The 25,306-nt window shown below is 35.3% G+C and overlaps 1 protein-coding gene across 1 annotated transcript in view; it reads right to left on the bottom strand.

The window, feature by feature from the left end:
* LOC124640943 (diacylglycerol kinase eta) overlaps positions 1-25,306 on the bottom strand; it is a 178,209-nt gene that overhangs the window by 149,215 nt on the left and 3,688 nt on the right. The window contains exon 2 of the mRNA XM_047178924.1: positions 18,577-18,687. Coding sequence (XP_047034880.1) covers positions 18,577-18,687 — 111 coding nt within the window. The remainder of the gene's footprint in view (positions 1-18,576; positions 18,688-25,306) is intronic.

A 25,306-nucleotide genomic window follows, 5' to 3' on the forward strand; every position in this document is an offset into this window, starting at 1 on the left:
CAGCAGCCTGACTGCTACCACTACGTCTTATAACGCCATTTTTCAATTCGGAAAAATTCTATAATAATAAATTTTCAGTAGAAGTCGCAAAACTATGTACAATGTTTACCTACTACATACATCTTCACTTTACTTCATTATTCTGTGTTGGTTTAGATTAAGTTACTTACTTACATCAATTCATTTACAAGAACTATATTTACTAAACCAAATTACGGAAAAGAACAACCACAATTCAGAAGCTCCAATATAAAACCAATATTCATTAATTTAATGTTTGTTCCATCAAAACTTTCTATCAAAAACAACCAGTCCTCTAAAAGTGCCAGTTAAGCTATACCACCATTTTAATCAACATTACGGTGACATCTAACATTTTGGAACACGCCTTCAAAAACAAACTTAATTTGCACACCTCATCAAAAAAATTACATTCAAAATTGAACCTTATGTTCTTAAAATTAGGGGTGACCTGATTATTATTTGGGTGTACTATAAATGGGGCAGCATTTGGGCGTTATGGAAGAGATTTCAGGTGGATTATGGAGGTGCGCTTTCAGTAACTTTCCGTACATTATATTAATAAATAGTTGAGCTGTTTGTCAAAAGGGCTGGACTTATAAAGCTTTCTTATAAAAGAAAGTATCATTAAGTAGCTGTAAGTATGTACCCACCCAAAACAAAAATGTGAAAGACTGCCAAGTTCGATAATATGGGAATGCTTCGCCTATAAAAGAAGTGAGATCTGAATAAGTACCAAGTTCCATACACATACCTCAGTTAAAAATAGTTACTTTTTAATGATGTTACTTGGAAAGTTTTCATACACCTTGTTATAAACCTACTAAACGCAATGAATCAAGTATTTAATTTTCTATTAAAACTTGCCAAGTAACATCATTAAAAAGTAACTATTTTTAACTGAGGTATGTGTATGGAACTTGGTACTTATTCAGATCTCACTTCTTTTATAGGCGAAGCATTCCCATATTATCGAACTTGGCAGTCTTTCACATTTTTGTTTTGGGTGGGATTTCATTTATTTTTGTAAGGTTGTTTATTTTATTTTTTTCTTATGATGAAGTTAGTTAAAGGAATGTCTCATTTATACTATCTTTTAGATTTTTTAATATGCACTATGTTTCTTACAAAGAAATGAACTAGATTAACTAAATGGACTAGATTTACCAACTGACTGACATGACATGTTATCATATATTATGTTCGTGGATCAAAGTTACACATTCGTTATTTTCGAAAGTGATTCACACTTGGCCGTTTTCAGATTTTTATTTTACTTCTAACTACACTATTTTACTTCTAACTAAACTAAATACAAACCATTCGAAGATATATTATATAAATATAGATAAATTTAGTTCGTTTTAGTTCCTTAGGGGTATAAATTTACACCGGTATAAAACACCTTCATTATTTTGAAACCGACTCACACTTGGCCATTTTCAGATTTTTCCCTTTACCTTGACATAAAGACCTACCTCCATGCCAAATTTCAAGTCAATACGACCATTGGAAGTCGTCTAGGTTTTTGATGAGTGAGTCAGTGAATCAGTCAGTCAGTGAGTGTATAGTAAAAAATAGCGATTTTCTGACGTCAATATCTCAAGACCTACAATAGGTATATTAATGAAATTTTGTATTTTAGATAAGTGAGGGGGTCTCAATAGATACTAGAAATTTGATATGCGTAAATAAAATAGATTTTGAGTTACAGGGGGTCGAATTTGGCCCGAAATGGTTCGTGTAATATAACCCACGGCCGGTGTGTCGCTTTTTTTGCTCGAACTTGGCGGACACACTGCCGTGTGTCTAGATGTCATGACGTAAAAGCCTAAACGACTGAACCGATTTGGGTCAACAAGATGTCACTCGATTCGTTTTCGGGTTTTTGACAAGTAAGCAGGTAACATTGAGAGGCCAATTGGATGATTGGTGATTTTCAATTTGAACTGTCACAAGTACGAGACTAGGTAGATATTTCCTTGTATACCTATTGAAAGTAATCTTAGGAGTATTTCCAGGATACTGCAAAATCATCTTTTAATATTGCAGGCCAACAAGGGACGAGTGTTTGCAGAATCTATCTTACAAAGTCAATCGGAAGGCCCAAGCCCCTCTCGATATTTAAATCAAACTTCTTTTTTCATATTATAACAGCACTATTACGAAACTACAAAGACGACATAAGTCCAAACTTAACTCTTCCCTTCTCAACAAAGAAAAGAAACAACGAAACATTTCAGTTGCCTAAATCCATTAACAATTCAAGACCCATAATAACAAACGAATAACGACTTTAGGCCATTAAGAACAAGGTCCAATATGCAATCAAAACTAACCCTTGCCCGGAAAGAATAATAGTAGTTTCATATACAGCCGAACCGCAATTTGTTTGAGTCAACAGAGGTCGGACATAGTTGGAAAATGGCCGCGAGGCGATTAATTACCGATGGTCTTTTAACGAAGTGCACCAACTATTGGATATTATGTCATACAGAATATTATGTACGTCTGAAAGAGGAATTTATCGCCAATTTACTGGAATATGGGTTAAAGCTGGTTTAACGTGGTTGTTGCTTTTAATGAATTAGCATCAATTTCATTCGGGAACCTCTCAGGTTCAATAGCTGGTTTTTAGTAAACAGCGAAAAATTCTCGCAGTTTTCTTTGGAAATACGTCACAGTACACTACATATACGAGAATTGCAGTACATTTTGTAGTTCTGAGTAGTCTGTCTAGTTCCTGACATCACGAATATTGCAGTATTTCCAGCGAAAAATCCAAAATGGCGGCAACTGGAGTTAAAATCTAGAAGTTTCCACATGTTGGTGTTGTGACACGTGTCGATGGTGTCGATCTTATCGACAGGTTAAAGGGCTTGTGTTCTATTGTATAATGTTTACTCTGCCAACGATGAGAGATAAATCCACACAATGAAATCTGTGGTAGTAAAATTAATTTTAAATGAGATAACCATATCAATTATTCCATAAATCCAAGATGAATACGTAAACGTTCTGCTGAATCCAAAATTATCCAATTTAAAATTAATTTAGTATATTAACTCCGTTGGTCTGTTTTGTGTCCGAATGTCGTGTTGTCTCCAAAGTAAGTGGGTCAAGGTGCATCTGAGCGTAATCCTGCATGAACGATCGAAAACAAATGCAAGCCAATAATAAACTGGATCAGTGGGGTTTATTCAATTGAACGACTTATTTATCTCAGCTTATGTTGTAAGCTGGGGGTTAAAGTCTTGACTTTCGATGTAGCGTAGGACTGGTATCCTGTTGTTTAGATGAGATTCTTGGAAGATAATTGGAGTTCATGGAAATAATGATATTAAGAAAAATGTACGTGCCCATTGCTTCTTGAGTCAACTATTCAAGTAAGTCTTATGTCTGTTTCTGGATGCTTAAGGATTAAATACTTCTCCATATTTTAATGGTCGCACATGCCTACTTGCTAATTAATTTTATATTCTAACTGGAATGATCGTCTATTCACCACCACGCTACCACCCAGGTAGACTGGTAGAGAACGCCTTGCAAGAAGTATTTTAAATAAATAAATCATCTGTAACTAACTAGCCCAGTCTAAAGTGTTGTATACAGTTTTGTTGGACATTTTGTACTTTTTGGAATATATAATGTACCTTCTAATAAGCAATAAATAAATAATAATAAATGTCAAGTCAAAGGCTATGTAAAGACACAATACAGCTTCAAGAGTACAGCTTCAGAATGAATACAGCTTTCAAAGCCAAACTTTAAGGTAACCATCGACTAACTCGCAACAACCACAGAACACGTCAATCTTGAAACTGATTAAATGAAAATGCAGGCAACGTGCGTAACATCGGTAGTGCAAGCTGTTAGTAGTTTGACAACGTTCGGCTAAAGCAAGTCAGTCGATGTTTACCTTTAGCCTTTAAGTTGACATAGGTCGTGGTTGCGAAGAGTTTTCTCGATGCCTGGAACTTGAATCACCCTTGCTTTGTCAGTGTCGAATTAACGTCCTATTGAACTATGAGTGATATGAAGAGAGTACATCAATGTTTGCGTGGACGTTTGTTCAATTGTTCAATTTGGAGTGAATGGGATTTGGAACGAACTCTAGTTTCATTTTAAAATATCCCTTTTTTTTCGTTCGTGTGGGGTGACCAGTTTCAAACACATGGATGATCAAAATTGGAGTTCTCATCCCTTTTTCATCTAGCTCGTCTGCGATTTTTTACGTACACTACTATAGTGATACTGTATTAAAAAATTCTAAACATTAAATTTATTACTAAATCAAAGCTTACGTAAAATACAAGTACAGTTAACATTAAGGCAAGCATAAAGCAAACAACTAAGGCCAGTATAACGCAACCGTTCACTGTGTTTACGAGTACTACACAGTTATATATCTGCTAGATTCTAGCATATTGATGAACATTTTACGATTATTGCACTACAAAGTGCTCATACTACACTTATTGTTCATAAAGATTACTGCATCACTAATGAAAGTGGGGCTTTCCATTGTTATCTGTATAGGTGAAATGTAGGCGAAAATTGCACTTTATATGAAGATAAGAAATATACGTTATAGACATGTAGGTACTTACCTATCAAAAAACAGTGTGAGTAGGACTAGTTGTTCCCGTGGTACCCGGAAAAAGTAGCTTATATTTTTTTCTAATACCTATATTAATAGCTATACTTATTACGGTAAAGTTTCATAAAAATCCGTTAAATAGATACTTTTTGCATGAATGAGTAGCAAACATCAACACATATATTAACTAATATTAGGCATATGATTGACTGGCTAGCATTATCAATGACTAGCTTCTGCCAGCGGTTTCACCCGCATCCCGTGGGAACTACTTTCCGTACCGGTACCGATAAAAAGTAGCCTATAACCTTCCTCGACAAATGGGCTATCTAACACTGAAAGAAATTTTCAAATCGGACCAGTAGTTCCTGAGATTAGCGCGTTCAAACAAACAAACTCTTCAGCTTTATAATATTAGTATAGATTTTCTCGTATGAATTTAAGTCACTATGGCCGAAGGTAGGACCTGACATTTTTCAATGATACATTGTCAGTTATGACCATTATTTCAACGAATAAAACATTCATTCCCTCTTGAATCCCATGAAAACATATTCCCCTTCCATTTATTGAAGCAATTAAAAGCGCACGTGTCACATCAATATAGGAAAGCGGTTTATTTCAATGCACCGCAAAACACATTTGTTAATTGCACTCACTTAATCCTTTTAGAAACAAATGCATTTCATCATGTACCTTTGCCACGTGCTAACTCCCCGGGGAAAAGGACCAAACCTTGAATTATTAAATTGCTGTAAAAGGAACGCACTTAAACAAAGACACGTACAAAGATAAGTATCTTTATCTTTTGTTAAATTCTAATGTAATTGGAGTTCGGGTATCTTTTCTTATCGGGTTTCATGCGAGTCTGTATTAGATTGTACTTTTACTCGTTTTTTTTTTAAACATTGTCGAGAATGGGGAACAGGATAAAAACAACGTTAAGGAAGATCATTATTTGTGGAAAAAATGTTTTTGTAATGGTATGTAAAATTAATGGGTAGGTAGGTTACGTTATACGCTAAAAATACATGCTCGAAATATTATTAGAATCCGTATACTGTTGGTATCAGTAACATTTTTAGTTAAGATAGTCTTGACATTAAATTATGTTTTCATTCCGATTTCTGTTCAATTAAATGAGTGAATAGATTTTGTGCCATATATACGAGGTAACTTAATAATATTACCAAAATATATAAGAAAAGCAGAACCATAACATGGAAGTTATAGGTATGAAAATACTTTCAAAAACGTGGATTTCTCAGTATTTTTACAAGATTTATCAGGGCAGACCATGACAAGAACAATAAAAGGGAAGATCAAAAGACCGGTTTTTAAAAATCATCACAAAAACGAGTTTTAATAAAAACGACGGGTCCTTTGAAGATTAATGATAAAAACCACCTTGACGCAGTTATATATAGGTCTCAAAGTGATAATGATTAATTATAAAAACCGTCTTTTTAGTACAAAACTTTTCTTTTATAGTCGTTTTCATTAATAGGAAAATAATGGCAGATTTAATTCGTGATTTATATGCTAATTTGGTGGAAAATAATGGTCTTGTTTGTGGTGAGCCATAATTAAGCGATGAGTTATTGCAAATAAGTAAGTTAGCATGCAATAGTGTCTATGTTCATTGTGGTTTCTAGAAAATAAAATTGTTTCTGATCAACCTATTTTTTGAGTCTCCGCAATTTAAACAGTATTAAAAATATGCAAACTAATAAAAAATAACAATTGCTTCTAAAATTTTCAAATAAATAATAATAACTGGTTATAAAGACTTCTAAACTACATATAAAATACAACGAGCGGGCTTCTATTTCACTATGAAAACTAAACTCCATCCAAGATACCAAACATTGATAATATCAGTCGACAAATATGCGAAGCAACAGACAAGCTTTTCAGCGTATACAGCATCTTTCAATTTCAATAAAATGGGTCAAACAAATACTTATTGTTCCTGATGCATTTTAACCTCGAAGGACCAAAAGTGAATTCGTATAAACTGAAAGCGACGTAAGCGTCGAGTACCGAATACTGAGTTTTGAAACTGCTCTGTACATAGCTGGTCATCATAACTCGGCTGAAATAAAGAATACGTACGTTACCCCCACATGGTTTAAATATTACCCTTTCATTGATTTTGCCGGTTAATAAAGTTTACTATCTCAAGTTTATAATGCCACCAAAAACGAATGACAGCTTTATTAAACTAACAGTTCTTAAAGTAAACGCTAAGTAATTAAGGTGTATGAGAATTTAATGGCTGATTTACATTGAGTCAGTAACTGATGTCAGTCCACTGACAAGTCAGTGCTGACCCGGCACTGCCATCGTGTAAATTGATTTGAAGTCAGTACAGTAGGGGAGCGCGGGGCTGGTTTTAACGGAGGTAGGTATTAACAAGCTTATTCCCGCCAAACGCGAAGTGTCAAAAGTATGGGACTGGATTTAGAATACCCTTTATACACAGCCGAACGTGTCCTGACTTGTCAGTTTTCGACCGGCCGTCGCTAGTGATAGTTGTGCACAGGACCCTCGGATTTACAGGTAAACGAACTTTTCGTACTTCGTAATAAATTGATTTAAGATTTATTTATTCGCTTAATTGAATCAAAGTTTATCCTAAATGAATCTCTATTCTATTGACTTTAAAACTATTATAATTGTTTGTAATTATTTTTACTAGATTTTTTTCTGTAATTAATGAAGTATAAAAAGTGGCCTTGGGGCTAAAATTAACAGATTGAGTATTAACATGTTAATACTTACCCCGCTCAATCTGTTAATTTTCATACGTAGGTTTCTGATATTAAACGATTGTTTTGTGCAATAATTGTGTTTTGTTATAGGATGAGAAATTACATAAGGAAGAGCACACGAGGTTCGACGTCTCAAGAAGTATTTGAGCTGGCAGCCGAAGAAATTCTGTCAAAAAATAGAAAATTTAGAGATGTTGCTACGGAATATGATATCTGTCATGTAACACTATTTAAATACGTGAAGAAAAAAAAGGAGGGGATTCCCGTTGAAGTGGGTTACAAAAAAAATCGTCTAGTTTTCAATCCTGAGCAAGAAAAAATGATAGCAGATTATTTAGTGAAATGTTCTAATATCTATTTTGGATTGCTACCAGATGATGTCAAAAAATTAGCTTATGAGCTTGCCATTGCATACAAAATAGATAATATTCCAGATTCTTGGAAAAGAGACGGAAAGGCTGGCAAAGATTGGTTCGCTGGTTTTATGAAGCGCAACGCATCCTTGTCTATTCGGAGTCCTGAGGCGACAAGCTTAAGCAGAGCAACATCATTTAACCGTACAAATGTTCATTCATTTTTTGAAAAATATCGAGAAGTTCTTCAACGATACAATATATCTCCGAGTAGAATCTGGAACGTAGATGAAACGGGAGTGACGACGGTGCAGAAACCCAAGAAAGTGGTAGCTCAACGAGGTTCCAAGCAGGTAGGAGCTGTCACATCTGCAGAACGGGGTACTCTCGTCACAATTGCGGCAGCAGCAAATGCTATTGGTAATTTCATACCATGTATGTTCATTTTTCCACGCATTAGATATAGTGATTTATTCATCCAAAATGGGCCGCCCGGGTGTGTAGGTCTAGGAAATAGTTCCGGCTGGATGTCTGAAAAAGAATTTTCGAAATTTATTGACCACTTTCTGAAACATGTTAAAACATCAGAGCAGGAACCAGTTTTATTGTTGTTGGATAACCATCATTCTCATGTCAATGTGGAGGTCGTCACGAAGGCAAAGAACAACCATATCATTCTTTTGTCTTTCCCTCCACATTGTTCCCATAATCTTCAACCACTGGATGTCGGTGTGTATGGACCGTTTAAGAATTATATTAGCCGACAGCAAACGAACTGGATGGTTAATCATCCTGGGAAGACAATGACGATCTACGATCTCCCTGGAATTGTGAAAGAAGCATTTCCTCTGGCATTCACTCAAAACAATATCATCAACTCATTTAAAAAAGCTGGCATTTGGCCGTGCAATGAAGATGTATTTCAAGACTGTGACTTTGCGCCATCATTTGTAACTGATCGTCCCGATCCAAACACTGCTTTGATGGAAAACCAGGGATCACTTCAGCCAGGAGATAGTTCTGTCAATCTAGAAGAAGTATCACTCAATCTAGAATCTTCAATTCAAAATGAAATTTTAGATAACATGCCTGATATACACATAAGTGTTTCAGAGGTTATTGATCAGCTATCGCAAGTTCCATCGAATGAGCCGGGACCATCAAATGAGCAGCGACTGTTGAGTGAACCAGGGTCGTCAAATGAATCAGCACCGCCAAATGAACCAGGACCGTCAAATGAACCAGCACCGTGGAATGGACCAGAACTGTCAAATGATCCAGGACCATCAAATACGAAGCCTACAGAGAAATTTAATATAGAAACAGTAAGACCTTTTCCAAAAGCTCCTCCACGTGTCGAATCTAAACGAAAGCGTTCAAGGAAATCCACTATTCTCACTGATACTCCCGAAAAAATGGCCTTAGAGGAAGAAGCAAAATTAAAATCATCTAAAAAGATAAAAACCAGTCAGACTGAAACTAAAAATAAGGGTAAAGGGAAAGGGACAGGTAAAGGGAAAGGTAAAGGTAAATCAACCCGGAGAGTAGAAGTAGAAAAGGTGAAGAAGCATATTCTTCAGGATGACAGTGAAGAAGATACCTGCTGTTGTTTAGTTTGCGCCGAGTCTTATAATGACGATACATCTGGACTTGATTGGATACAATGTATTTTATGCAAAGGATGGGCTCACATCACCTGTATTAAGGGTGATATCATAAAATACATATGCCTCAACTGTATCTCAGATGATGAGTATTCTGATTAATTTTTTACAAAAACAAACTAGACAGGTATATATTTTCTGTCTACTTTTAAGTACAAATTAGATAAAGATCATTTAAACTAGTGTAACTTAAAGACTGTCTGATACTAAAAAGTATTAATTAACGCTGTGAGAATTGTTGATAAATGTAGATTTAAATAGTTTATTGTTTAAGGTAACTCATTGTGATTCTTTAAAACTGTTGATACAAAAACTTTATGGGACTGATTACGTAATACTTAATTATTAAGTTTAAACTATTTTAACAAATGTTTGAAGGCTTAAAAGCTCAAATACTCAGTAGATATAGTGGTTAATTAGTATTGATTTATAAAAACTTTAAAGATTGTTGATTATGAAAAGTTTAGTAACTTTAAAACGTTGTTTAAATTGTGTGTTAACTTGTTTAGGCTTAATATATATATATATGTATAACTATACATCTATAATAAAACATTTTTATTCGTGTAAATGATGTTTTATTTAAGTATTTCATAAAAAAATTGTCTCTGTTAATAATTGCCCCTTAAGTTAATACGTACCCCAGCTCCGTTAATATTTGCCCCAAATGCGGGGCATGTATTAACAAATGACTTCTTTGGTTTTCAAGGCTCTCTTTCTGAAAGCACTTACATACCGGATGTATTTTGATACTAATATCGTAGCTGAATAACCAAAGCATGTTGTTAATAAAAAAATAAACAAAAAAGTTCATTATCAAAGAAAATATAAACTATTATACAAAATTTGTTAGTACCAGCCCCGCGTTCCCCTACTGACACAATCAATTTACACGATGGCAGTGCCGGGTCAGCACTGACTTGTCAGTGGACTGACGTTAGTTACTGACTCAATGTAAATCAGCCATAAGTATCGAGGACTTGGAAAAGTCAGTACTGGGGCTCAGATCGTTACACGTTCGGGATGGCAGCATAGTGGGTTATTACCTAGCATCGTCGTTACCTCACTCATTTCCCTTGCAGATAACTCTAGGAGGGAAGGTACTTGAAGAAAATATAATCCACTAGAGTATACCTAGTGCTCGTTAAGCCTTTGATGGTGGAATTGAATGGCTTGTTAGTATGAGTGCAGGATATAATAGACGTCATATTTTGTGGCATATCGTGTCTGCCCAGTTGTTTTTATTTTTGTTCTAATAATCTATACTAATTTAACAAAGAGGAAACATTTTTGTTTTGACAGCCAAGGGCTCCGAAACTCCTGATCTGATTTGGCAAATTCTACCACGGTTAGAATGCTACACTCTTCCCGAGTAAACTGGACTATATTTTATAACTGTTAAGTACAAGTAAAAGTTAAGTATAATATAACAGTTTAGTACTCACGGGACACGGGTGAAACCGCGGAACAATGACTAGTTTTTTTAAATAAAATAATACGACGTAATAATCGTTTATAGTAAAACAAATATTCCAAATAAGTAACAAATTATAGCATTACCAATCTCATAAGAAAGTAACGACATCAATTTCAAAAAATAAAAACAAAACCTCAGGGAGGGCTGAATTTAAAAATTTCTTTATTCTCCTGTCTGTCATTCACAGACCATCTTGTATAGAAAATGGATCATTATTTTCAATACGAATTTACTTATACTTTAGAAAATATCCCATAATGACAGTAAGGCGAAAAAAAATTTAAATCTGAAATTGAATTTGTCTCATTTTGGAAAACAAACCTTGCTATCATATATGTATGTATAGGCAGTCGCTTCTTGTAAATCATTGGTACACAGATACATACGGTAAGCATGGAAGTCGACTCCAACATTTTAGTTGAGAAAAGGCTCGGGAGACCATTTTCAATTTTCACGAACAGACCATTTTCACTTTTCAATAGGACTTAAATGTCTTCATTTTCTACAATTTTAATAAACATGGCATAGAACTACGTATACAACATATTTTTAAACACATTTTGCAAAATGAAGCAACAATTTATAGTTTTGCATACAATTGCTATTGAGTCAATATTTAGTCTATGGTGAGTTGAATCACGTTAATGTCATCGTTCCATTCACAAGCTGTCTTTGACTCAGGATAATATAATTTTCAATAGTTTAACATTTCTTGAAACGGTTCATTAAACATACATTTTTATATCTATAAAAGACGCAGGCTTTCACGTTAATCTTCATGAGATTTCTAAGAAACATGAAAATAGTCTCTCGCATAAAGTATTCATTTAAGTGGAGTATTGTTTTAAGATGGAACAAACTAGCATGTTTTATTTTAAGATATAATATGATTTTTTCTATCTATAAAAACAGTTCAGGTTTAATGTATGCGTATATTAAAATTACGTTTATATTTTAGTATGAGTTCAAAAAGGCAACCCATAATAAATTAATCATCAAAACCTTTGTCAAACAAACTCAAAGTAAACAAAAAAAGGTATAAAACCATAGGGTTATTTCATTACCTTACGCAACCAAAACTTCAGCTATTTAATTTCGAATTTCGAACGTAACTCGTTACGGCACGTTTTTTTAATGAAATTTGATTTACGTTCGCGTTTAGAAATTACTTTGGTTTAGTTTTTGTTTCGTATTCCAATTTCGAAATTATATACAAACACGGCCATGGCTATGGGCTGTTTAATCAAGATATTAAAGGTTGAGGATCAAAGGAGTTTTTGTTACCGTTTGTAATGGCCGCTCGCTTGATTATATTCTGCTTTTTGCTTATTTTGTACATTAGTTTCAGTGTCACGGGATAAATTAATGTAAATAATTTGTTTCGTAATAAAAGCTAAATTGGGAATATTCTTGGTAATTAAATTTGTTTCTTGATTTAGTGAATAAATGTTTTATTAGTAAAGTTTTGGCTTAAAGGAATATTGGTCCTTTGTACTAACGTAATCTTATTTAGGTACCTATACAAAGTTATTCTGGCTCCAAGCCTAAAGGTTACCTCTAAATCCCATTGAGATATTGTTATAAATTACCTGTAGGAAATAACAGATTAAATATATTATAACCTTTTCCTCTTTATTATCATCATATCATTAGGAGGTGTAACGACTTACAAACTTTTTCGATTCCGTTTAGGTACCTACTTATGGAAAATGATAAAGTCTTTGCTGACTCTTTCTAACAAAACAAACATTGGCTTCATGCGAATAAAAGGAGACGGTATAATAACTAATAAAAAATCAGAAGAAAAAAAACTTGTTTAAAATTAAATTCCGAAAAACGTCCAAAAAGAACAACTACGGATTCCCTATGTTACCAACCACAAAAACACTAAATGCAAACAAAGGTACCAACTGTCCAAACATCAAAGTTAATTCAATTAAGGCGCGGCTCCACCGCGGTGCACGGAGAGGCTACGCACGTGTATTAAGCTTCGCTTTGTAAGAAAATGTATGTGGTTGTGTCCACTGCAACCCACGGAGAGGCTACGCATGAATTGACGTCATTGATACACGCGTGGCTTGCTCGAATAGGCGGTTACATAGCTCAACGCTGTCAACGTGGGTCTACGTTTCCACTGGAGTACTCGAATAAGACCCACGACTATGTACAGCTCGGTTATCGCAGAGCAGTTGTTGTAAGCGGTTACGTAGCTCAACGCTGTCAGCGTGGGTTTACCCGTGCGCCGTGCCACGCTATACATAGTCGTGGGTCATATTCGTGTACTTCAGTGGAAACGTAGACCCACGTTGACAAACAAATGAATACACGCAGCTAAAATGCGTCGCGTGTCCGTGCACAGCGTGCACTGCGGTGGAGCCGCGCCTTTACAATTTGCATCAATAATTTTCGAATACCAAATTCCAAATTAAATTGTCACCAGTTGAACAATATTGTCAAGTACGATACTCCGCCATATTTACGTTCCATATTTGAATTTGAAATTTGACGTGCCCATTTGTATTTCTGAGTTCTAATGTCAAATTAATAATTTAGTATTCCATTTATAAATTATTACGGTCCGTGTAAAATAAGTTCTAATAGTATTAAAACTTTCATTTGTTTCGTTCGAAAACTTGTAAAGAGCTTTGTTGATTTATTAGAAAGTTTTTGTTTTGTACAATACGTAGGTATTTCATGTTTGATATCACCTTTTTTGGAGTATTTTTTTTAATGTTAGACTCTATGTTTCTTCTTTTTGGTCCTTTTAACCGTGAAACATATCTTATTGCCCTGCCAAACAGCATGTTTAATACAAGACACATTTTAATGAGGCCAATGTTTTCAGAGCTTAGTTCTTATTATCTTTCATGATAACAAAAGAATGGCTTATTCTTTTGCTATCATGAAAGATAAGACACAAGCCCTATCTTAAGTTTAAAATATGAAACAAAAAGTAATTTCGCAGAGTGTAGTCTATGCTAGCACTTCTGACTCTAGTGTTCCACATTTTTATTATAAAAGCACCTTTGTATTTTTCATTTGTCGCAGTGCAAGTGCTAACATAAATTCTGATAAAAGAAAGACGTGGTTTTCTAGTTTATATAGAACTAAAGAGTTGAACTTACTTGACAAGTTAAAAAATATATTTGAAGTAATAATTCTTGATTGACATGAAAGGCTTATAAAACACCAACTTATAAGTTACAAAAATTGATTCTGAATTGATGTGATCGTATTTGGTCCTTTTTTACGGACCCGGCATTTGCGGTTAATTTGAATGAAACATTTTGTATTTTCCTTTGAGATGAAAGTAAATTATAATTTGACTTACTTCGTAAATCCAGCTGATCGGCACAGCACAGCAAAAAAATTGTGCAAGAGTTATCAAAATAAAAACCAGGTCAGTTTTACGAAGAAACACTCACACCACACACAAAACATTTAGAAAAGGCATACTTAACACGAAGATCACTTTTAAGGCATACTTTATTGCGAAATAGAATTTTTAAGATAGATTTTCATTAAAGATTTTTAGATTTATATATCGCACTGTTTTTCGATGCGACCGACATAGACCGAGCGTGTGTCCGTCGCAGCGCCGAAAGCGCGACTGGCGATGTCTAGGCGGGCGAGGCGCCGAGCAGTCTCGGGAAAGCAGGTGTACGCCGCTGACATACACAATCGTGGATGAGCCAACATAAATAGGGATGACACTGCTGCTATCTCTTCTGCGCTCACTTTCGCAGCTCGTATAGGCGGAGATAGAAAGAGATAGCGATTTAAAGCGTAGCTGTAGTACGCTAGCGTATCTAGTAAATGGTAGGCTTTTGTCTCCGCCCCGCTACGCGCTACGCCGCTACGGCGCTACGCGGCTACAGCCTGCGTATAAATATTTAAGTTGGGAGTGTATTTAAGCACAGTGAACAGGCATTATTTAGGTGCGAGGGTCAACATTATCACTTATTCAAGTGATAAAGAATCATTATAGACTGCTTAGTTTGAATGAGAAAGGTTTTAAGTACATGAAAAGGTCATAAACTAAACAAGTTTATTTTTAGGACCAACAAGGTGTGAAGTCAATTAGTTATAAATACATGCGTGACATTAGTCGCGTGAGGGTTGCTCACAGTTTACCACCCTTCATTCTTGATTAGAATGACATATTTTAGTTAGACTAGAAAAAGGCTGAAAAATACCAAAACCATTTATAATTTATAATAAATGATTTTCGTTATCATAAGACTCCATTTCACTTACCAAAACCTACTAACACAGTGACTCACAACACCCTTACTACTCCGTCCTTAAAACGGGAATTTCCGAACGTAGGCGACGCCGTGGGCAGAACCTACTATAACACAAATAAACTCTAATTCTCGAATTCATCGAAATCAGAACGGAAATAGCGCTAAGTGGACCAAATAAGGTCAAATGTATGCACTAAGTTATCTCCAGACGCTCCCACTTCGTATGTAGGTGAACTGTTGAACTGTCACACTTGACCATGGAGTAAAGAAAGAGAGGAGATGCCATAATGTAGGTAGGTCAGGTACCTTTGCCTAGGTCAAATGCGAACGGTGGGTATGATCAGTTACGTAAGAGTGAACTAACGAAAAATTCGGATTCTTTGAGACGAGACATGTGTCAACTATTTTTGGTATTACAAAAAATGGTCGGGTCCAAGGATATAAGAGCGAGAGCAGTAATGTTCCTCGCCCCCGCTCACCCGCATTTTGGAGCGCTACTTTCTTAGGCGATTTTCAGTTATGGCACCTCTGCTAGTCACTTTCTTCTCCATGGACTTGACTTTTTATATTTGTGAACTGAAACTAGAAAATCTATTTAGAGGCATCAGTTTCAATTTTTAGATTCATTGAAATAGTTTTCTATTTGGGTTTTCTTGAATGGCAGGCACGAGTCGCATTTTGTGGCAGCGGTTGAAAATAGGTTGGGATTCAATTTGTAAATATTTGAGAGTGCTATAGGCCAATGACATTTTTGCCTTTTGAATCAGTTGTATTTTCAATATTCTATTTTTTTATATAATTCAACACGCAATTTTTTTTAAGAATCTTTATACGCGTGTAACAATCCTATTCAATGTTAAGTCAAGTAGTTTTCCCTTCGTATGAAAAACTGGCTCAACTTCTCGTGTTTTTGTATATATTGAAGTCATTATAAACAACCAGACGTATCAAATAATAATTGAATAATAAGCATAATACCCAGTATCACAAAGTTCCGTCCCGCATCAATCATTATTCGTAAAGAATTAAGATTGATCGCCCACTGACATCCCTTGTAAGCGAATAATCCGCAAGCCATGGCCGATGACAGAATAATTATATTGTTATAATAATCTACGTAAACACAGCTGTAAAAAAACATTTTTGGGATTCATGTCACTAAGGGTAAAATGGACCAAAATTTTGATTTAGGAGGATCAAGCTTTAGGACTCTTTATTTGTCTATGCTACGCAATAGATGCAGAAATTATTTATGAATACATTTTTAAATATAACAGTTTAACCAGTTTCAATTAAGTATCCCAATATGTTCATCCGTTTAAGATCTAAAGTATCACAGATAGACAGACACACATAGCGGTCAAACTCATAACACCGTTCTTTTTACATCGGAGACTAAAAATGACTACCTACTACAAGAAGTTTTATGACATAAAATCGATAAAACCATAGTGACATACACTACAATTCAAACACAAATGCAATTAGATTTATAATGAAATTTAATTTAAAATGTTCAATTAGATTTATAATCAGATTTTTATTTATAAAGCTTTATATATTACCTATATGGTTTTATATATCAGCCATATAATTTAAAAGATGAGTAAGCGTGTAGTCACTTGGTCGTAGCACGTAGGCTTTGCTGCGTAGGCCTTGTTGCTACACGCTACGCTTTATTACGCCGTAGTCAACATAAATTAAGAACTTCATAAAAATGAGAATGAATAAATAAATTAAATTAAATTTTAAATCTAATTCAACGAAACCCATTAGTCGAACGAACAGAACGCCACCATACATTTCACTGATATTTGAACTACTAACTATGTACATATTATAGATATTATTTTTTAAATGTATATTATTCATTCTCATTTTTATGAAGTTCTTAATTTATGTTGACTACGGCGTAATAAAGCGTAGTGCGTAGCAACAAGGCCTACGCAGCAAAGCCTACGTGCTACGACCAAGTGACTACACGCTTACTCATCTTTTAAATTATATGGCTGGTATATAAAACCATATAGGTAATATATAAAGCTTTATAAATAAAAATCTCATTATAAATCTAATTGAACGCACGCGTTATCCCGCCGCAGCATCCCTAGCAGCGAGATGTTCCACTTACGTCAATCTCGGAAATTACTATGGCGGCCATCTTGAAAAGTTTGTATACTACAATATTTTGTCGTTGACTATAGAAAAGCTATCTAGATACTGACATGTAAAATTAGAAAGTTTGTTTGTTTGAGCGTGTAAATGCGATACAAAATCAACCAAATTTTTTCAGACCATCTCGAGGGTTTATTCTTCTCCTATTTAAAATCGACTTAGCTATTTTAACTATATACATTTATAAATACTATAATAATGTTTTATTAAGGACCGAATAAAGTAAGGTTGGCCAAGAATTTCGTGCGTGGGCAAGTTACACAGCGGGGCACACCTAGTTATAAAGTATACCTGTATATTTATGTAAAACGAATTCTCCATTATATTATGGTAATAATATATTGTATGAGGAAATTGGTTTGAACAACGAAACAAAATATGGGATAGGGAATAAGAAAAAATTAGCATCTTTTGTTATACTTCTAGTTCGTTGAATACGTTTTAGTTGGAAGATATTATTTTAACAATGGCATTGACAATGTTGGCAATGGGCAGGCCATATCGCTCGCAGAACGGATGGCCGATGGGCTTGAAAAGTGCTGGAGTGGAGACCACGGACTAGCAAGCGCAGCGTAGGACGTCCACAAACAAGGTGGACAGACGACCTTATAAATGTCGCCGGAAGACGCTGGATGCAGGTCGCCTCCAACAGGTATATGTGGAGATCTAAGGGGGAGGCCTATGATCAGCAGTGGACGTCCTATGTTGAGATGATGATGATGATGATATTATATTAATCAAATTAAGACAAGAAGACAAGGAAATACGATATGCAGTACCGAACGTAATAGATATTTTTGACGCGTCTAAGTTAGAATACAATAACAAGTCTTTGTTGGATGATACATATAGATATACTTATGCACACAAGAGTGCTGACATGAAGTAAACAAGTCACATTTTCTAACAAAAGAAAAACAACTTCTCACTAAAATAAACTAAATATAACGTCTCGTCTTAAAATCATTTTTATGCTGCACTATGTCGCACACAAAATGTCGCTTCTGGTCTACTCGCTCTAACAAACATTAGCAAATTGCCTGCGAATATTTCTAGTATGTTTGCGAAACTTCAACCTCCATTTCTTGTTCACACACAAATGTGTGCGTACTTAAAATATGTAAACGAAATAAAACTGCGTACCTAATATATATACTGTATATGGTTTATGTAAAATACGAATTAGGTATCCACATTTTTCCTTTAAACGTCGGCTGACCAAACCCATTTTTCAAAAATAATAGCAACCTTATATCTACACTGACCTCCTTCTCCTTGGCATAGTAGAGCGTGCGCCCGCGCAGCCTGAAGTACCGGCGCTGCCATCGCTGGAAGCTGCGCGTCTGCTTCATCAGGTAACCCTCCTTGACCACCGGCTGGTGACAGACAAACATACTGGCGTTATTTCGAGGTAATAAGAAGAGTGTTATTAATGTTAGATAAGGTAGTATGTGGTAAAGGGTAACTCTGAAGTGGACGTCTTCATGTTTGGTCTCGTAATGGTAATGTCGTATGGTGCACCTTTTTTAATGACATTTACAGCCAGTTTCTTCATCAAAAGTTAAAGCCAAAGTAAAAGTCAAAGTAATGACTAAAGTTAAAGTAACGGTTAAATTCAATTTTTCTATGAATTTTGCTGTCACTTTAGCCTTGAAAAACAAATTTGACCGTTACTTTAACTTTAGACATTACTTTAACTTTAACTTTTGATGAAAAAACTGGCCGTTAGTCATTTAGTATTAATTATTGATTAAATATTACTATCGCCTTTGTAAAACATCTTTTTGGCGTAAATGACATTTATAAAGCCACTTCTTGCCTGTAGAGAACCAGGTAGGTTCTTATTATATTATAATATATTATAATCAGCAAATTACTTGCATTTTCCCAATTAAAGTGCTTTTAAATATACCTCTCAAAATACCGTAGCTAAGCATACTAACAAAGGTACTAAACAAATGAACTTAAAGCAGATTTCAGCAGCGCTGTCTCACAGGATCATCCCGATTGGCGGTAAAGCGCTTAACGTCAACCGCTCAGGGAGATACCAGAGAATATTGTGACGTTTCACGTGAGCATGTCGTTAGTAGTGTGGGTTTTAGGAAAAATAATGAGTATGATAAAAGCAATTATGTGTGCCGTGTTATTAGTTATTATGTACAGCTTTTGTACAGCTTTTTAGTTTGCTACACTTACACTAACTACAAAATGTGCCTATAAATGCCTTGATTTATTTTCCTTTGATATCGCGGTCATAATTAAAGACATCTTGTGTTTTTGAAAGAGAACCTAATTTTCGATAAGTTTTTGAATCCGAGTAAACAAATGCGAAATTCCTTATTTTTTTAAATCTATATCAATTTACTAATTCGACTTTTACATAATTAAAATTTATTAAAATGCTAGTAAATAAAATGAAATTTACATTTCCTCTTCAAAAGTTCAGACGACGTCTTAATACCACGTGAACGCAACCGTGCGGAAAACTTAGCTAGACATGCGGAATTAAAAAGAAAAATGGCGGAATCTGTTTATGACACTTCAATATTAATAACGCGTTTAAAACTGGAATAGATTGAGAGGATATTTTTTATCCAGCGATAGCTAGTTTAACGTTTTTTTATGGGAATTCATCAAATACCGGGTGCAACGTGGGGGAGTGTCAAACTCTTTACTTAACCCACTATGTTTCTTCTTTTAAGTCCTTTATGTACCAGGGCCGCGTTAACTCTTTCGAACAATCACGCAGCCCTGGCGGGCAAACTTAATGACATAAGATTATGTGTATAAAATAGATTAGCTGTTAATTGGAACTATAATACAGGATTTTTCTTCATCCTGCTAGCATATAAAAATGTACTTTAAAAACAATTTATAATATCATCATCTCCTTTACCGAATAATAATAAAGGACAAAGATTCAATCAGTGCAACAGAACTACGTATACTTTGTACGAATAAAGAAAACGTAAATAGAAAATTGCATAAAATAAAAATGCACCGTGCGATATACAATTTCATTTGCGCAATAACTTCAATATGGAGTTCCTCTAATTTTATATTTACCGCGCATAAAATATAGCATCAAAGTTCGATTCATGGAATTGTTCCTTTGATATTTTTGATACGAATCATTTTGTAGAGAAATAGTTATTCCTTATAAATTGTTGATATTATAAATTTTGAGCTTAAAATTACCGAAAAAAATAAAACTATTGGTATGTAAAAAAAAATAATCTAGTGTATCAGGTTAATTCAAAGATAATCGATTCGTCTTTTCACTCGTGAAATATACTAAGTGTCTTTGAAAGACAAAGATTCATGTATAAGAGCTGTCAACGAACTCTCGATATTTACCTGAGACAAAAAAGAAATACGATTCTTAATTTTATTTAACAACGTAAAAACTAAAGAAGAAATAAAACTACTTGAAAATTTCGTCACTATCCAACATTTTTCCTCTTATTAAGCGCTCAATTATTCACAAACCTTTTGCCTAAACAAATAAAACCACGTTCGGAATAAGAAAGTTCTCTTGAAGGTTACTCGTACCGTTTTTAATCTTAACACAAAGGACACGAATACTTAATTAGCTTCACAGAAAGTTGACGATAAAATCATGTCCATGGAGAACAAAATGACTAGCGGAGATGCCATAACGAAAAGTTCCTAAGACAGTAGAGCGTCAAAATGCGGGTGAGTGGGGGACGATGAACGTTACTGTTTTCGCCCTTATATGCCCTTATATCGGGTGTATCGTTCACAATCACATTAAATTCTATCGCATATACTTTATGATATTCTATGGCGAATTGTAAAAAAAATAACCTAATCCATTCAGTGGTTTAGCCACAGGAGTCATTTTTCGTTTTTATAATTTACAACATCATGTGTAAAGCAGAGATAAAGTGAGGAGTATCGAATGTTTTGATCAGTTGACAGCTGTCAGTTTTCAAGGGAGAATTACAGTTGTTTGTAATGACTGACTTTTAAATGGTGTTCTAATTTTCGCACATTTTTATTCTATTTACCTACTTTGTTTGAAAAAATCATTTTTTTTATTTTTACGTATTTTTCTTTGTGTTAATGGACATATATTAACCAGTATATTAACGCATTTCATTTAATGTGATTATGAACGACACACCCGATATATCCGACCATTTTTTTTAATACCAAAAATCATTGACAGATGTCTCAAAGAACCTGAACGCCTCGTTAGTTCACTCGTAACTGGTCACTTTGGTCATGCCCTCCGAATTTGACCCACAAGCAGGCTCTTGACCTACCTGCACCATGGCATCTCCGCTCAACTTTCCTTACTCCGTGATCATGTCTAACACTTTGAGGACATCGAAAGCCAAGGCGTTTGTAAACGGAGAAATCGCGACGCCTATAATTTATTTTGTTGTAACTTTCAACTTTCTATACTGAGATTTAAAGGTGAACAAGGTAAATGAAGTTTTGAGAGAATTATTATAATTAGTTAGTTATAATTATTTTGAGTAAAGTGAGCCGTGCTGCCAATGCAAGTGTGTGTGAGTGCGCACACATAGGTATTTAGGTAATCCATATTTCCACACTCTCATTGTCCGTTTTAAAAATCGGGGGATTCCTATGTACCTATTTAGTTCAGAAAACGATCTACCTATAGGGCGACCAGGCCATAGCAAGACTGAAGAAAGGCAAAAGTGTTCTAAATGGGTACTTCATATTTATTCTACGAAATAAAATAACGTCTAAACGGCTGTTACGTCATAACGATAAAACATTTTAAAATTAAAATTAATAAAACGGGTACAAAGGGCCGCGGTGCCACAATAATTTCTATTCCGACCATAATTCATTTGAAAGCGTAGAATTTTTGCCGCTTAATTAATAAACGAGGAATAAAACCTTCGTGGTGACTGAATACCAACGTCTGGTCGAAACGAACCATGGTGTTTATTTTAATGAACGCGATTTATAGATATATAACGCGATAGCTTAACGACGGGTTATAAAAGTAATAAGAAAAGAAAATTGGTCACGATTAGTTGATTATAATAACTTAATAGCAAAGAATTTGTTTTACAGCAGATTTTTCGCTCGATTTTTTTAAGCCCGACACATTATTAGAAACATAATTAGAATCGGTAGTTGTCCTGAAAATCCTGTAGTATGAAAACGCCTGTCTAAAAAATATTCAAGAGTGGTTTGGACTATGTATTTACTACATAACGTATGATATCAACGGGGATGGGTTTGTGTCACAAGACTGCTACTACAAAAAGGCTTTTAATCTGCAACGGCACAACAACAGACTGGATTCTTTAAAAAAACCTATCTTTTCCACCACTACCTATACAAATAACAACATTGGTAGCTTTTAAATCTCTTACGAAGAAAAAAACTACTCCGTACTTGGTTTCATTTATACGCTAGTTTATTGTTCTGTTCTGTAAAAAACCTTTTGTCTAAAATGTACTCCCACGTACAGTAAGAATGAAAAGTGTTCAAACAAAAGTAGTGGTTTTAATCGTCACAGCCTCGCTTGCAGTAATTAAACATTTGTGCTCATAGTACCGCCTACTCTAGAGGAATATTACCTACATAGGTATATATCTACCAAGGTTGTTTTGCATATCATCCTCCGAGCCCTTTCCCAATCATGTTGGGGTCGGCTTCCAGTCTAACCGGATTCAGCTGAGTACCAGTGCTTTACAAGAAGCGACTACCTATCTGACCTCCTCAACCCAGTTACCCGGGCAACCCGATACCCCTTTGGTTAGACTGGTGTCAGACTTACTGGCTTCTGACTACCCGTAACGACTGCCAAGGATGTTCAATGACAGCCGGGACCTACAGTTTAACGTGCCATCCGAAACACAGTCAATGGTGTCTAAGATATACTTAGAAAGTACATACAAACTTAGAAAAGTTGCATTGGTACTTGCCTGACCTGGGATCGATCCCGCGCCCTCATACTTGAGAGGTTGGTCCTTTACCCACTAGGCCACCACGACTTTACTGCAAACATAATGCATAATGCATAATGCATAATGTAAACTTATTCAGGAATCTCTTCTATAGGTTCTCAACACTTATAAAACATTGATTGTGAGTTACGGACGCTGTGAGGGGTAATCTCAGATGTACTGATCCGATTTCGAAAATTCTTCTACCGAAGCAAAGCTTAGTATATGCATAAGCTATATTTTAAGTGGTATAAGCAGTATAGACGCGTTGTTGTGTTTCGGATGGCACGTTAAACTGTAGGTCCTGGCTGTCATTGGCAGTCGTTACGGGTAGTCAGAAGCCAGTAAGTCTGACGCCAGTCTAACCAAGGGGTATCGGGTTGCCCGGGTAACTGGATTGAGGAGATCAGATAAGCAGACGCTTCTTGTAAAGCACTGGTACTCAGCTGAATCCGGTTAGACTGGAAGCCGACCCCGTTGGGAAAAAGGTTCGGATGATGATGATGAAACAGTACAGACGCAGTTAAAACTGCGGAAAAAGCTAGTAGGATATAAATTGCACTTGTGCGGAGAAAAGGCTCGTTATTTTAATTTATTATTACGCGATGAGAAAACTTTGTACCCCTTTGAAAATTTTCCTAGAACACGGGAAGCTACAATGCTATTAAAGCTTAACATTTTTAAGAATAAAGAGCTTACTTGCTATTTTCCGCATACTAACGGTCTAATTAATCGTCTTTCTCGAGTACTAATTACTAGAACCCTTGAACTATTTTCATTAAAATCTTATCAAGGGTAACAAAATCAAAATCACAAATCAAATAGCCAAATATCAACGACTAACCAAAGCTATATCACACAAAATTGCCCCGCTTGTTGCACCTAACATATTCGCAGTTGTGCATCTAACCGCGGCCGGGTCGTGCACCCACTCGAAACAACGGAGCAACATACAGCCCATTACATCGTGCTCGCGGTCACAAGTGCACTCAGCGCAACGAACAACGTTGTAGGAAATGTGCTCGAGTGTGTTCAACGTGTGACTACATTTGGGTATGTTGAAATACTGTGTTGGGATTCTTTAAAGCTGTGCATTTCTTCTGTTTTCAATAGAGGAAAGTCACCTTCAAACTTTCATTTCTCTAAAACTAGATACTATGCATAAATTGCATGAATTAAAATGAAAGAAAGTACATCTTTGGCAGGTTACGGGTAATCAGAAGTCTAACAACCAGTCTTGACATTGGCTATCGTGGTGGTCAACTGAGTTGATATAAATAGGCAGACAGACCCTCCAAACATTCAACTGTCGACCTGCAGTGTAAATGGAAACCGACTCCAATGCAGTTCGAAAAAGGCTGGGTAGAAAACAAAAGAAAATTTAATCTAGTTTAAAAATAAGATTAGGACGAATGAGTCCAATTTCACAACTGCATTCTTCAACCATTTCAAAATGAGCTAGGCAAAAGGCCAAAGGGTGTGCAAGAATCTAATTATATCCATAAACTACCTTCCCCTTCAATCTCCTACATGGTTTCACATATGAGTGAGGTGCACCAATATCTAATACTATCTATAGGAGAAGCCACAACGACACAACAAGCGTGTGACGTCACTTAATGACATTCCGATCTGACTTCCACGGAACTATGGATATGAGCCTAGTTCCGTTTATGAGAGAAATAATTATTATGGATATTATGCTATGAGATTTCTAGCGAGATTTTCCGTAGCAATATTGAATCTTAAAAGAATATATAGAGGTATTAGAGAAGTCAATTAGAATGTGTGTATCAAAAATCAGTATGTGTGTGACAGTAGCATTGTATGCAGTTCTTTGAGGTTTGAGAAGATTTAAAAGAAAGCTAAGTCATCTTATTTGTTCACTTTCTCGTTGTAAAAGTTGCCACAGTTGGTGTTTCCTATAAAAGCTGTCTATGTGTCTTACGGCCAGTTTTTTCATCAAAAGTTAAAGTTAAAGTAATGTCTAAAGTTAAAGTAACGGTCAAATTTGTTTTTTCAAGGCTAAAGAGACAGC

This window comes from Helicoverpa zea, chromosome 2 (assembly GCF_022581195.2).
Source record: "Helicoverpa zea isolate HzStark_Cry1AcR chromosome 2, ilHelZeax1.1, whole genome shotgun sequence".
NCBI lineage: Eukaryota > Metazoa > Arthropoda > Insecta > Lepidoptera > Noctuidae > Helicoverpa > Helicoverpa zea.